The 12,903-nt window shown below is 41.1% G+C and overlaps 1 protein-coding gene across 1 annotated transcript; it reads left to right on the top strand.

The window, feature by feature from the left end:
- Positions 1–891: 891 nt before the first annotated feature.
- On the top strand, positions 892–12,312 carry smad6a (SMAD family member 6a). Its single transcript, XM_017703574.2, has 4 exons — positions 892–2,500; positions 4,689–4,745; positions 4,893–4,970; positions 11,348–12,312. The coding sequence occupies exons 1-4, from the start codon at positions 1,711–1,713 to the stop codon at positions 11,887–11,889; spliced, it is 1,467 nt and encodes a 488-aa protein (XP_017559063.1). The 5' UTR covers positions 892–1,710; the 3' UTR covers positions 11,890–12,312.
- Positions 12,313–12,903: the final 591 nt, after the last annotated feature.

Below are 12,903 nucleotides of genomic sequence, written 5' to 3'. Positions count from 1 at the left end.
TGTTGTTTCCAGGCAACATGTTAATTTGAGCTATTTCTCATAATACAAACTTGTTTACATGATACTTAATGTTGAAAAATGAACTTCACACACCAGTGTGACTATGATTCATTTTTGATGGATAAAAAATGATGATGCTCAAGGAGAAACATACCATCTGCATGCCACCATACCAAAATGGTGGGAGATGTATAAGCATTTTATTGGTTTATATGGTTAACTGTTTCCTTCATTATTGACCCCTTCATTGTCATTAAATGTGCATTACATCTTTGTGTGTTTGTTCACCTGAGGCAACATTGTGCTATAGCAGAGGGCTAAAGTAAAACCTACCTCACATAACGTTAATACACAGAAAGGTTTAGAATATGCGATAAGATAAGGTTTTGACCAGTTGTTTTGAGGGATATTCTCACTGGACAATCTTCAACTTTTGGCTGAAGTTATCTGACCAACTCAGACGTCCTGCTTTATGAAATACTCCCTAGAGATCAAATGATTTTAGCATTGAACAAAATAATGCACTGTTTCACACATTTAAATGTAAAAAACACTTTTTATATATTATACAATACTTTTTTGTCAACAGGAAGCAAACTAGAGCAAACAAGGTGTTGATGCAATGTATTATACACAACAAGTAAATTCAGTACAGTGCGCTTGTATATCTCGAGCTATTTCTGCGCCTCAGGTTAATTATCAATAGTGTTTATGCTCATAATGGAAAGCGTTTGCAGATCTGCTTCATTACTCAGTTCCCGTCTCCGTTTTACAAAACCATTTCCATTTTTTGGTTGGCAGGGGACGCGCTGGCCCTTTAAGAAACCTGACACCGTGTTTGCGCAACAGTGAGCGCTCCTCGCAGCCGCCAAAGTGTCTAGACTAGCACATGATGGGAATGAACCAATGGCTCCACTGCACTCCTCGGGGGCCCCGTGTGTGTATGAGAGAGTGTGTGCGTGAGTGTGACTGTGTGTATGTGTGGGACTGTGTGCGTATCTCCAGAAGAAGAAAGAGAGGGAGAGAAACGGCGCAAGGAAACAATCGAAGAAGCCCCCTGATCTTGTCTGCTGCACGGAACGAAAGGATTAGAAGGGTCGCCGGAGCGCGAGCGTTCACTCTCCCGGTGGAAGGATCGTTTGTGCGCGCGTGTTTTTTTGCCCCGTTGCATGAAGCCAGTTTTTGTGCCGTGAGAGCGGACTGGAATGTGAATTCTAGCTAAAAGGATTACTTGGGGTCGTTGCTCCATTCATGTGGCCAGCGTCATCGAAACTGCCGTAAAGGTGCTGAAGGTTTGCTCTTGAAGCTGATTCCTCTCCACCAAGCTGTTTATGCTCTTTTGTTTGGCTGTTCTGGCTATGAAATGTGAAGAAAAGCTCATGCGTTTGGTGTTGTGCAGGAATGCGATGCAGTCTGCGTTAAAAGCAAGGCAGTAAATCAGCTGTGTCCTGCTCACGGTGCCTGCAGCACCTTTGGTGGGCTGTAATGCGCTGGAGGTGCACCGCCGCTTTGCTGCAAAGCTGGTGGTAGGATCAGCAGCACTGGGGTCTCATGTTGTGCTTGGGCCAGGAGGGATGTGTCCACGGCTGTAGCCTAGTGCACCGGACCTGGACGTGGACCTTGATGTGGGACGACGAGCGCAGACGTGACCTGAACCTCCAGACATAGAGAGGAAAAGGAAAAACGAATGAAACCCGCCCAAGCTGTCGTATGTTGAGGACGAGACGCTCGGGTCTGGTCCGGCGACTCTGGAGAAGCCGTGTGATCCCGGATAGGGAGGGGGGCGATGGAAGCAGCTGGAGCGGGGAGGGGGGTCCAGACCATCCGAGCGACAGCAACCCGGAGAAGATCCCTAAAACGGAGTCTGCACCACTGGCCAACGTTCTGGGAAACGTTGGGGGATTATTGGGCCACCGGGGGTTGGTGGACGGTGGAGAACATGGGGTCATTTTAGAACATGAAAGCCGTGCCATGTGTGTCCAAGAGCAGCGTGGTGTCCCCCCATGTGAGGGAAGCGATGGCAGGACGGTGACATGCTGTTTATTCAAAGACCTGCCTAAAGATCTAAGGACTTCCAAGAGTGCCATGCTGACCCGTGGCAAAGACGGGCTTCCGTGCCACTGGGAAGGTAGAAGCGGCCGAGAAGTTTGTGGCTTTGGTTCAGCAGACCTGAAAGCTCGTGCACTTTTAGAGCAAGAACTCAAGAGATGTGCTTATGCGTTCCTAAAAAAGCTTAAGGAGAAGCCTTTGGATGTCTTGTTGGAGGCGGTTGAATCCAAAGGTGGAGTACCGGGGGACTGTGTTATGGTCTCTCCGGCTGACCTGCGGATTGGCGGCCAGGCCGTATCTCCTCAGTACCTGCTGTGTAGGCTTTTCCGCTGGCCAGACCTGCAGCCCTCTGCTCAGCTCAAGCCTCTGTGCCACTGTCAGAGTTTCAAGGCACAGGACAGCCAAGTGATGTGCTGCAACCCCTATCATTACAGCCGCCTGTGTGGACCAGGTGAGGATGCTCGAAGCAATGATACATGATCCTTCAGGTGTTGCCTTGCAGGGTCGTTGTGACTTCATCCAAGTCTGAAGGTCCAAAATGATAGATATTGTGCATTATCTGCAGACATCCAGAATGATTTCACATATGCAGTCCGTTTGGCAGTGGATATAAACACACTGTAACAGTAGTATACTTTGTAGATGTTTAAAGCAATCACACTTCAGGTGCTGTTTGCAGGATCATGATGCCTTCATTAAGGAGTAAAGATAGAAATGGACAATTATTTGCATGCTTTTATTGTAATTTTCACATCCAGGCCATTCAGTGAAGCGAGTGATATGGCAAAAATATGGCATGATACACATTACAGTATTCTTTTTTCCAGACGTGTAATTAAGTAGAACAGACAGTAGTAAATATCAGCCACAATAAACTCAGCAATGTGAAAGTGAAAAAAAAAACACTTTGTCAGCCTTAATATCTCTGATCTCTGACAATATCTTGGATGTGCTCAGAAAAACATATTGTGCTGTAATATGACATAGCTTACCACAATAATGATAAATATTGTCATATTACCCACTGCTACCATTCGGTGGTGTACCAACAGATGTACCATAATAATAGAATACTTAATTGATACTTGCAAATTGCAAGCATAAAATTGCAAATTGAATTATCTGGTTGAACAGCACACATAGGGAGACACGACATAGCCAACATGCTAAAGGACACAATCGGTTGCACAGAAACCTTATTGACATCAGTTGAGGGACCTAGAATGTTGTCGTAAGAGTTAGACTGCTGTCAGTTACACTCATAAACATCCCATTTTTGAGATGTTGCTCATTCTGAGGCCCTATGAGACTTGAGCTCTGTGTGTCTGTTTAGAATTAAACAGTGACAGATTTGTTGGTCAAAGCATTAAAAAAGCTTAATCAAATTTTCTGCAGTCTTAACTAAAAGGGTGTGAGTGCATGCAAGGTTACATGAAACGTCCATCAAATGAGATCACATAGTTATTACACAATCCTCCACAGTAACCATTTGAAACAGTTGCATGGGGCTAGTCTGTGACTTGTTCAGGAAGTGGACTTCCCAATTCATTACCCTACTGGGACTCTTTAGTTTCTTTGCTCCTCGTTCAACTTTTCTATTCACTAAAACAAACTTTCACTGCTCAGAAATGATCTCTCTGTTATCCAGACAATGTACAGTATTTCAGGTAATTTATTTAGAGTAGGGGTGCCTAAATATTTTTTCTTTGGGGGCCCAAAGTGTAACATTTGTATAACCAAAAAGACAAAACCGCATTTAAATAAAGAAAGTAGGCTTCAAATTGTTTTTAAAATATATTTTATAACTCTATAATGTATTTTGTTACTGTCTTGCTTCAAAAATACATTTAAATTGAGTGAGGGGTAGGGTTAGGATAACTTTCTGGCGGGCCATACTTTGGCCCTTGGGTCACACTTTGGCAGCCCTGATTTAGAGGTTTTTGAGAATCCTAATAATAAGAGGATAATTTTACTAATTTATTACAAAACTTTTTAAGTGTCATTGTTGCAATTTAACATCTTAAACGTCTTTTCCATTTTTAAGTCAGGATCAAAGCTATAGCAATAGTGTGATGTAGTGAAATAATGAATATGCTAGGTATCTAACCCAGAAACTACACAGAAAAGTGTCTTCATCATGGAGTCACCGATCCGAAAACAGCTCTCTGAGTGAACTTTTTGACGCAACCTCATGGCGAATGGATCATGAATTGATTATGCTTTGCAGCAAATGAGGTCATCAGTGTGCCAAGGCTGATTTTTCACTCATTGACTCTTATGTCTTCAACTGTTTGGCCAAATTATTGAGAACAAACCAATTTCAAATGGTCCAGTCTGAACAGGCTGTGTGGCAGATGATGTCATCTATGAGTTTATGCTATCTATTGTTATGGTGCCTCTGTGTTTTGGTCTGAGTCTTGACACTTACTTGTAATTTACATACTGTACCATGCCTGCTGCAGTCTTAGCTGCTGTGAATTGAACACATCATCCAGAACAAAGCCAAACTCAGTACTGCGCATTAGCTCACTGTGTGTTTAGCTAAAATGGCCATAGACGTGCATTGAGCAGGAATGATGTGCATTAGTTTTGGAAGTTGATTATGAAACAAGCTCTAATGCAAGCATTCTTCTTTTCAGACTCCCCCCCTCCACCATACTCACGGCTATCTCCTACACTAGGACAGGAGTTTCTGGGTAAGTTAATATGTGTTGTTGCTTTTTTGGTGCATTAAATTAGACAAGTTAGCTTACTTTGGCTCCAACAGAAATATCAGTGTGACCTATATGTACTCTTTTTGCCTGAAGCAGAATGAATTATATTATTCATTGACTCTTTCACAGATCCTGCACACCCAGCATTGCCTTATGCTGAGATTGAGGCAACACGTTCACCCAACAGCACAACTGGGGGTCAGTCAGGTGAGTGGGTCAAGTCCAGTGACATAAATTTGAACCAGGGCTCTGATTATGCTTTTTTGCTTGTGTAAAGATGTTCATTACACTCATTTCTTGCACATAGATGATTCTTAAGTCTTTATGGAATAGGGTACGGTTTATTTGCTTTTATGAGGAGAGCATGTTTCTGGCCTGTATTCTGTTTTGAATTTTGTATGCTGTTCATTCCTAGGCATAAAGAACTACCCATTCTGTTCCTTTTGCAAAAGAGAACCATTGGAGTCATTTGTTATTCTCAGTGTAGTATTAAAATATATTTTTGAGGTCTCTACTGGTTATAGTGGGAAGCTCACCCCCTAGAGGAAAATGAGAGAACTATACATAAAAATGTAAAGGAGCTTTGAGTGCTCCTCTGAAACTGAGGTCTGAGACTTCATTCCCAAGATACTTTCTGGTCTGGTGCAGCTCCCAACACACCTAAGCCAGGTAATCCATTGCTGCGGAACTGAGATTAACTGCTTGCTGCAGAAGAGTAATTAACTGGTTCAGGTTTGTTGGGACATGGAACAGAACCAAGTTGTGGAGTGGCTCTGGGGCAGCATAGACTGGTTTGAAGAAATCTGCTCTGAAAAGCTTCAAGAATTCCCTGTATTTAGTTTTTTTCATAGTTTCTTTGTCTGTTTTTAGAAGCAAATTATTTTTAGGAATTCACCGATATGGGAACTGTGGGTCGATGCTGATATATTTCATTTAGATAACTGCCTATGCAGATATATAAACATTTATAAAACAAAGAAATTAGGACTACGTCCACCTAGATTAGCATTACAAAGAAATATTAAATGTATTTATGTAGGGTTGCAATTGTACTGAAATGAATAAAATGCATATGTTGCAGCACAGTACCCCAGAGTTGCCTACATGTTCAGTTCTGCATGAGTACAACAAATACACAATCAATATCACCTTGAGATATCAGTCTAATTTAAACATCTGTCTGATGTTTTTTTTTTTTAAAGCAAATATCTGCCGATGCCGGAAAAAGTCTGTCATTGTGCATCTCTAATTGTATTGCATAAGCTGCCTTTGGTTTTGTGCTGACTTGTATTGTAAACTGGAATGTTTTCTAAAACAGGATTTCCCAGTTAGCCAGATAACATCAGCTTGATTTTGAGAGTTGTCCAAAGGAATGTCCTTTACTCATTCTCCCATTGAACAGGGATTTACTTTTGACTTATTGAGACAATTCTGCAGTTGCTGATGTTTTGCAGTCCAAGAGAGTTGACATCTAGGAATGTCCCTTCTTGCAGAACTAGCTGTGCTCTTTAAGACTTTGCCTATATCAGTGGACGACACACAGATTCCTCAACATCATCCGCGCACTTTCCAGTGTCCAGACCCGAGGCGCAACTCTCTGAAAATTAGATTATGACCAACAATGGGCAGTTTTGTGAGGCTGCTGCTGGAGCGCAGGCCTCTGTGCTTCCAGCAGCAGTGGGAAGTCTCCTAGCACCGCATAATTACCCAGCCTTTTGTGGTCTGAAGACAAGGAATGAGATCCTCTTTTGGTGTGTCACATACGGCTCTGTCTCCATTATTTGCATGTTGTTGTTTCCTGCTGAGTTTTGCAACGCAGGCTCCGGCGCAGCCAGCCAGTCGCATTTTAAAATAAGGTTTAAATTACAGGGCCCGCTGTGGCTTTTCCTCTTCCTGACTGAGCGCAGGCCAACACGCAATTTAACTAATGAAATCCTGCCAGTCTGCACAGAGATTCTTTACAGATGTTGACGAGGGGACGACTCTATCAATTGTTGGAAAATTGTTTGCTCCCGCGTTTTGTGGAATAGACGCTTAAGCGGGTGTCTTTGTTTGCTTGGCTGCGCGGGGGTGTTTTGCTGCTTGCAGTGTTGACTTTCTCTGTGTGTGTGCGTGTATGCGTCTGCGTGTGCATGTGAGGGAACATCTCTCTCAGTCGAGTGTTGTGACAGAGAGAAGTATCTGTCCTCTATCATTCTGACATGATCTGTTTTCTTCATTTGAGGCCTGAATCGATATCCAGTCAATTCGCTGACTTACATCACAAATCACCTTGAAAAATGAGCGCTGAGATGACTTTCTTATTAGGATATTAATGTCATGCACGTGCGATTGATTCTGAGCTGCCTGTATAAGATATGGTAACATAATGTATTTTTTACTCCACAACTTAAAGTCCTACCAGCAAATTGGTGATGAATTTGTTTCAGAAAGTTTTACAAACTGAGAATCCATTGATATTGGTGGGTAAATCTATTCAGACTTACAAAGAAATTGCCAATGTTTCTCAACATACAGGAGGGAAGAGCTAAAAAAACACAGAGCTTGAGAGGGCTGATATTTTGTGTTACAATATTACTTAATATAGAAATATGCTAGAGAACTGTTTGATACTTGTCTGGTAGGTCATGATTGGCTTTTCAAATGTTATTTGCCTGCTATTTGAAAGAAGAATTGGTACCTTTGGGAATCATGTATGGAAAGGGCCTGCGATGCTATAGAAGAGCGACTTTTGGTTCGCTCCAGTTTTGTGTAGATGGCTATATAAAGAACCATTTTTGTAAATGTGATGTGTGAGTGTAACAAACCTTTTTAGTCCACATAATGCAAATGTTTTATGCCAATCAAAGATTTTTCCTAGAACCGTACATTCAAGCCAAACACCTTTTGCTTTTATGCTTTTTCAGCTGTTATGCAGGGGAGTGAGCCAAAAAAGAATGGTGTGTTACTTTTGTAAGAGTCTGAACTTTGTTACTGGTCCAGATAAAAAATTGCCAAAATAACTGTTCTAGGTTATGCCGGTAGTAGTGTTGCAAGCATTTTTGGTTTTGGCTTTTGCTTGTTCCTCACTCCTCCTCAGAAGTCCTTCACCCCTGCCTAGCGCAGTGGAAGAGTCTAATCTGTGAAGGGAGATCTAATATTTGGCTCAGCGGGACAGACAGCGCTCCTCTCTCCCCTCCCCCTTTCCCCCTCTCATTCTGTGGTATTGGTTTAGGCTTGGCCAGGGTGCTCTCATTTGATGGCTGTGCATGCTGCACCACCCATGAGCATCTTGAATAGCAATACAATCTCAGCGCACACTTTTTTTTGATTGATGAGGAAATGTGGAAAAATTCATAAGAATGTTTCCTGAAACCTTATGTGTCCTCAAAGTGGTGCGACTGGTCAGCAGCAGTGTATTACCATGTATCAAATACCATACTCTTATGATGTGTGATTACTTTTTTTCAGGAGGAAAACAGGGTCATAGAATTTTCTAATCATATGCTTTGTACATTGGAAAGCTATTTTCAGTAAATAGGAAATATAAGACGATCTGTGGGCAGTGTCAGGAGTGCATGGCTTGTATGTTGAGCTAAATGTGTTTGAGTACAACTGGCATTAACATATGAGAAGAGAAGATACTGTTTAATGTAAGAAACAGACGCAACTGGTACAATTCCACATGTTCCAATGAATTTTAGTGGGTCTTTACCCCCTTCAAGGAATGCTCCAGCATTTTTCAGTCTGCATCTGTAGCTTATAGTCCATTACCATGGACAATAATTTGTATCTCCAAAGTTCAGTCTTGGAAGTTGGTTGCATTTTATGCTTCTGACAATCCAAACAATAGCAAACATATTCAGTGATGATGAGGTCTGGACTTTGTGGTTCTTTGCTGCTGTGTCTTTTAAGATTTTTTGAACTCCAGAATTCCACTGGAAAACCATGTTTTTCACTTATTTTCCATTGACTTACCCACGTCTTATTTAAGTGGATTATCTTTTATGTAATTTAATCAGAAATATTCCCTGAAAATGAACAACTTGTGCTTAATGGCTGCTTTGACTGGAAACTGAATAAGTGAAGGGTGGTTTCTGACTGTATGTTTGGAGTTAATAGGTTTTCTAAGTGCAGGGAAATTATTGTTTGTAGTTACTGATCAAATGCTACAGATGGAGCAGATAATACACCTGCAAAAAATGGTGAAACTTTAAGATTTAATGGTCTTAACTACAAATCATTACAGAAAGGTAAAGTAACTTAATATGGGATGGGCTTTCTTTATGGCTTCAAACAGTTGACAAACATTGCCAAACTAATTTGTATTTAATGTGAAATCAAATATTATCTCTAGAGCTTAATCTGTGAACTGGACTATGACCACACCAAAACATCAGTAAAAACATTATTTTTGGGCTTGGTTCATTCTTTTGCAGGGCAGTGTACACGATATTTTACCATGCTATACTTTACTGTTCTATCTGAATCTGCTGTGAAACAAGAGTGGGGCCTACATGTAGGCCTTTAGTATTTAAGCGGTTCAGCATTTTCTAAAAATGCTTTTTCTTTTAAGTGAAACAAGATGCAAGATTGTTTTGGTGTCATTATATGTGAGAAATCCGATGACCTGTGCGTATAATATCACACATTTAATGCATACCTAATGTCTTTGCCATAAGCTTTGTACCTCCAAAATGCTAACTTTATAAGAGAAGCAAAAATGCAATCTTAACTGTAATTTATTACTGTATATTATTATAACAAGAATGTATTCCAAATCATTTTGTACTGTTTGTGTTGATTAATTCATCATGAAATGTTCACACAGTACAAACAGCATCTAGAATTCTCAGATGTTTAAAAAAAACATACAAGGTTTTAATGTGACAGCGGCAATGTATAAATTCATATTTACCTTGAGTCAGTAATAATTTCTGCCTATATCTGCACATGGAGCTGTAGAGCACCAACAATATGAGTCAGTGCATCTTCCTAACCTTTCCTTAAACAGGCCTTGTTTCAATAGCAGGGTTTCTCTGTGTGCGGGGCAGGGAGAGAGAGGAGGCTGAGCAGAATGGGGCCACAGGCCTGGGGCTTTAGATCCTCCCTCAATGGAGCCTGTGAAGCAAAATAATGCCATCAGTCTGTGTGCCAGTTAATCAGAGCTGATAGGCTGGCGGCTGGGGGGTCAGGGGGTCGCGGGCCTGCACTGAGTTGTCAGGGAGCTGAATGCTGGCCTTCGGAGGGGGAGAAGGGTCCCCGAGCGGCCCTGCGCAGCCTGCTGGAATGCTGGAAGGGGGTTGAGTGGAGGGGGAGGTGGGTGTCGGAGGCAGAGATGACAGATTTAGGCCTTTTAGTGTGAGCCATTGCCTCTTCAGCTCCAAATCCCTCTCAAAGACAACTTTGAAACAGTGCGGAAATTAGGTAGCACTTCCTCTGAGTGTAACATCAAAAAAAGCTTGTGAGAGCTGACATAAAAGTGAATGAAAACGTTTGACGTTATGCTCCAGGACAGGATTTTTCTCCAGTGAAAAGGAAAAAAGGAGGCTTTCATGTTTGAGAAAAGTGCCAAAGAGTACTAGTAGACTTTTATTACTGCAGAGCTGTGATCACCCATCCTAGTTCTGAAGATCTACCTGCCTGCAAAGTCTCATTCCATCCAAAATCTGCCACACTTGCTTCAGATAATTAACCCCTTAAAATCCCAGGCTTATTACATACTAAGGTTTATTATTCCATGATTACAGGTACCATATACTTCAATGTAAACTGCTTGAGCTATTCTTACATTATAGAAGAGTGTAATAAAAATTGGGCCGGCCAGCGGGCCCTGGCCATGTAAGGGGTTAACTTCTTCAGTTCTTCATTGGCTACATCAGATTAGTATTAGTATTAGGTAATAAGGGATGCAGCATGTTAGATTATCATATTACCTGTTATTGCAGTGTTGGCCAGATGAGTGTTTTCATGGTTGTTTTTGATGAATGAAGGTATGCCATCCAGCAAAATGTAGTTAAAAAATACAAGCCATCTTTGCCAATGTCCAATTATTGTATATTTTCTATTTAATGGATATAGCTAAAAGACATTTTCATTATAGACAGTGAGTATTACAACATATAGTGTTTCTGACCATTAATAAGTTAGAACAAACAAATAAACAAAAAAAACAGTGGTATTCCATTTTTAAAAGCTATCAATAGTTTTATATTTATTTGTATTTTGTGTTTTATTTATACTGGTATGAAACATGCAGTTGGTCAGAGTTTATTAGGTAATGATAATATCCACAACATGCTCAGAAAAGCATAGTATATGGTAATCTCATGTCATTTTTATGATAATAATAAATATCATCATATCACCACCTGTATGTTTCAGCTTCACCAGTGTGTTGATATTGTGTTGTTGCAGTATATTGTTAGGCATATTGCATTTGCAGTATGTTGCAGTATTTTATAAGTACTCTTATTTTCTGCTTGTACAGTGCCAGTATTCATGTTATGTAATAATAGATGCTGATGTTTTTTAAGTGATTTTTTTTCTATTAATTCCAGTTATTTGATTTATGTAAACATATGTATCTCTGTTTTTACCTACAGATGCCAGTATGTCTCCCTCCTCCCTTGCACACGCTCACTGGTGTAATGTGGCATACTGGGAACACCGTACGCGCGTGGGCCGTCTGTATCCAGTCTATGAACCCTCCCTCAGCATCTTCTGTGACCTACCTCAGGGCACAGGCCTATGCCTAGGCCTGCTGCCCCTTCCGGCCCGCTCCAGCTCCGTCCAGCGCGCCCGTGGCAAGATAGGCCACGGCATCCTTCTCAGCAAAGAGCCTGACGGCGTGTGGGCCTACAACCGCAGTCAGCACCCTATCTTCGTCAACTCACCCACCCTGGACCCGCCCCACTGCCGCAGCCTGACTGTCCGCAGAGTGATGCCAGGCTACTCCATTAAGGTGTTTGACTATGAAAAGTCGTGCCAAATCCGGCAGCCCGGTGATTCGGTGCACCTGGAAGGTCCATACGATCCGAACAGTGTGCGAATCAGCTTCGCCAAGGGCTGGGGGCCATGCTACTCAAGACAATTTATTACTTCATGTCCTTGCTGGCTGGAGATTCTGCTCAACAACCACAGATAGCACAGATACCCATTCACCCAGACTGTGCCACTTACTTAAAAAACTTGCCCACGTTTCTCTTTCTGACACACAAAAACACACATACATTCACAACCACAATCCCAAAATATAATCTATCTAGATTTAATATAAAGTTTTATATATGCATATTATATAAAATACACTATACTTGTAAATAATGAGTCATTTTTACAGTGTAATTATTTATGTATGGTGCAATGTGTATATGGACATGAGGAAAAAGATGATCAGGTAATGCACTTTGGATTCTGTGTGTTCATATGGAATCTTTCATCGCCATTTTTACTAATGGATGTATACAGTGAACCTGGTTTTGGTGTATAGTTTTCATATACTATCAATATCCAGAAAAAAAATAAAAGTACAATGGACACATTGATAATAAAGTATTCATGAAATATTTTCAGTGTCCCTTGTTCTTATTCAGGGTGCTTTAAACTGGATAACGTCATGTTAGATGTCGGAAGTGTGTTTCTTTAGTTTCACATCGAAAAGTGTTGTTCTATGACACTATGACTATTACTGACTTACATCTCAGGATAATTTCTTCCATAATTTCATACATATGTGATTCTAGTAGTAAGTTATTATTAAACACTGAAATTTGAAGCTTATAACATAAATGTTAACAGGTATTTTACCTTGCGGTTTAACAGTGGGTTCTTGAGTTAAGTGCCTTGGTATAGAGCTGTTCCTACTCCTACTATTCCTAACAACTGCCCGAAACCTGGTTTACTACTGCTCATGTTCACAGTCAGTGAACCAAAAATCAAAACGTGTCTCTTTGATTCCACCACCACTTCCTCATTATGTTGGTGGTTGGATAGTGTAGTGGGTAACATCTCTGCCTTCTATGCTGTAGACTGGGGTTCAATCCCCACCTGGGCAACACCCTACACTATACCAATAAGGGTCCTTGGGCAAGACTCCTAACACCACCTTGGCCTTACCTGTGTAAAAATGATCAAATTGTAAGTCGCTCTGGATAAACAA

Source organism: Pygocentrus nattereri, chromosome 25, assembly GCF_015220715.1.
Source record: "Pygocentrus nattereri isolate fPygNat1 chromosome 25, fPygNat1.pri, whole genome shotgun sequence".
Lineage (NCBI taxonomy): Eukaryota > Metazoa > Chordata > Actinopteri > Characiformes > Serrasalmidae > Pygocentrus > Pygocentrus nattereri.
Note: the sequence above shows the minus strand (reverse complement) of the source record. Positions and strands in the feature narration are given on the sequence as shown.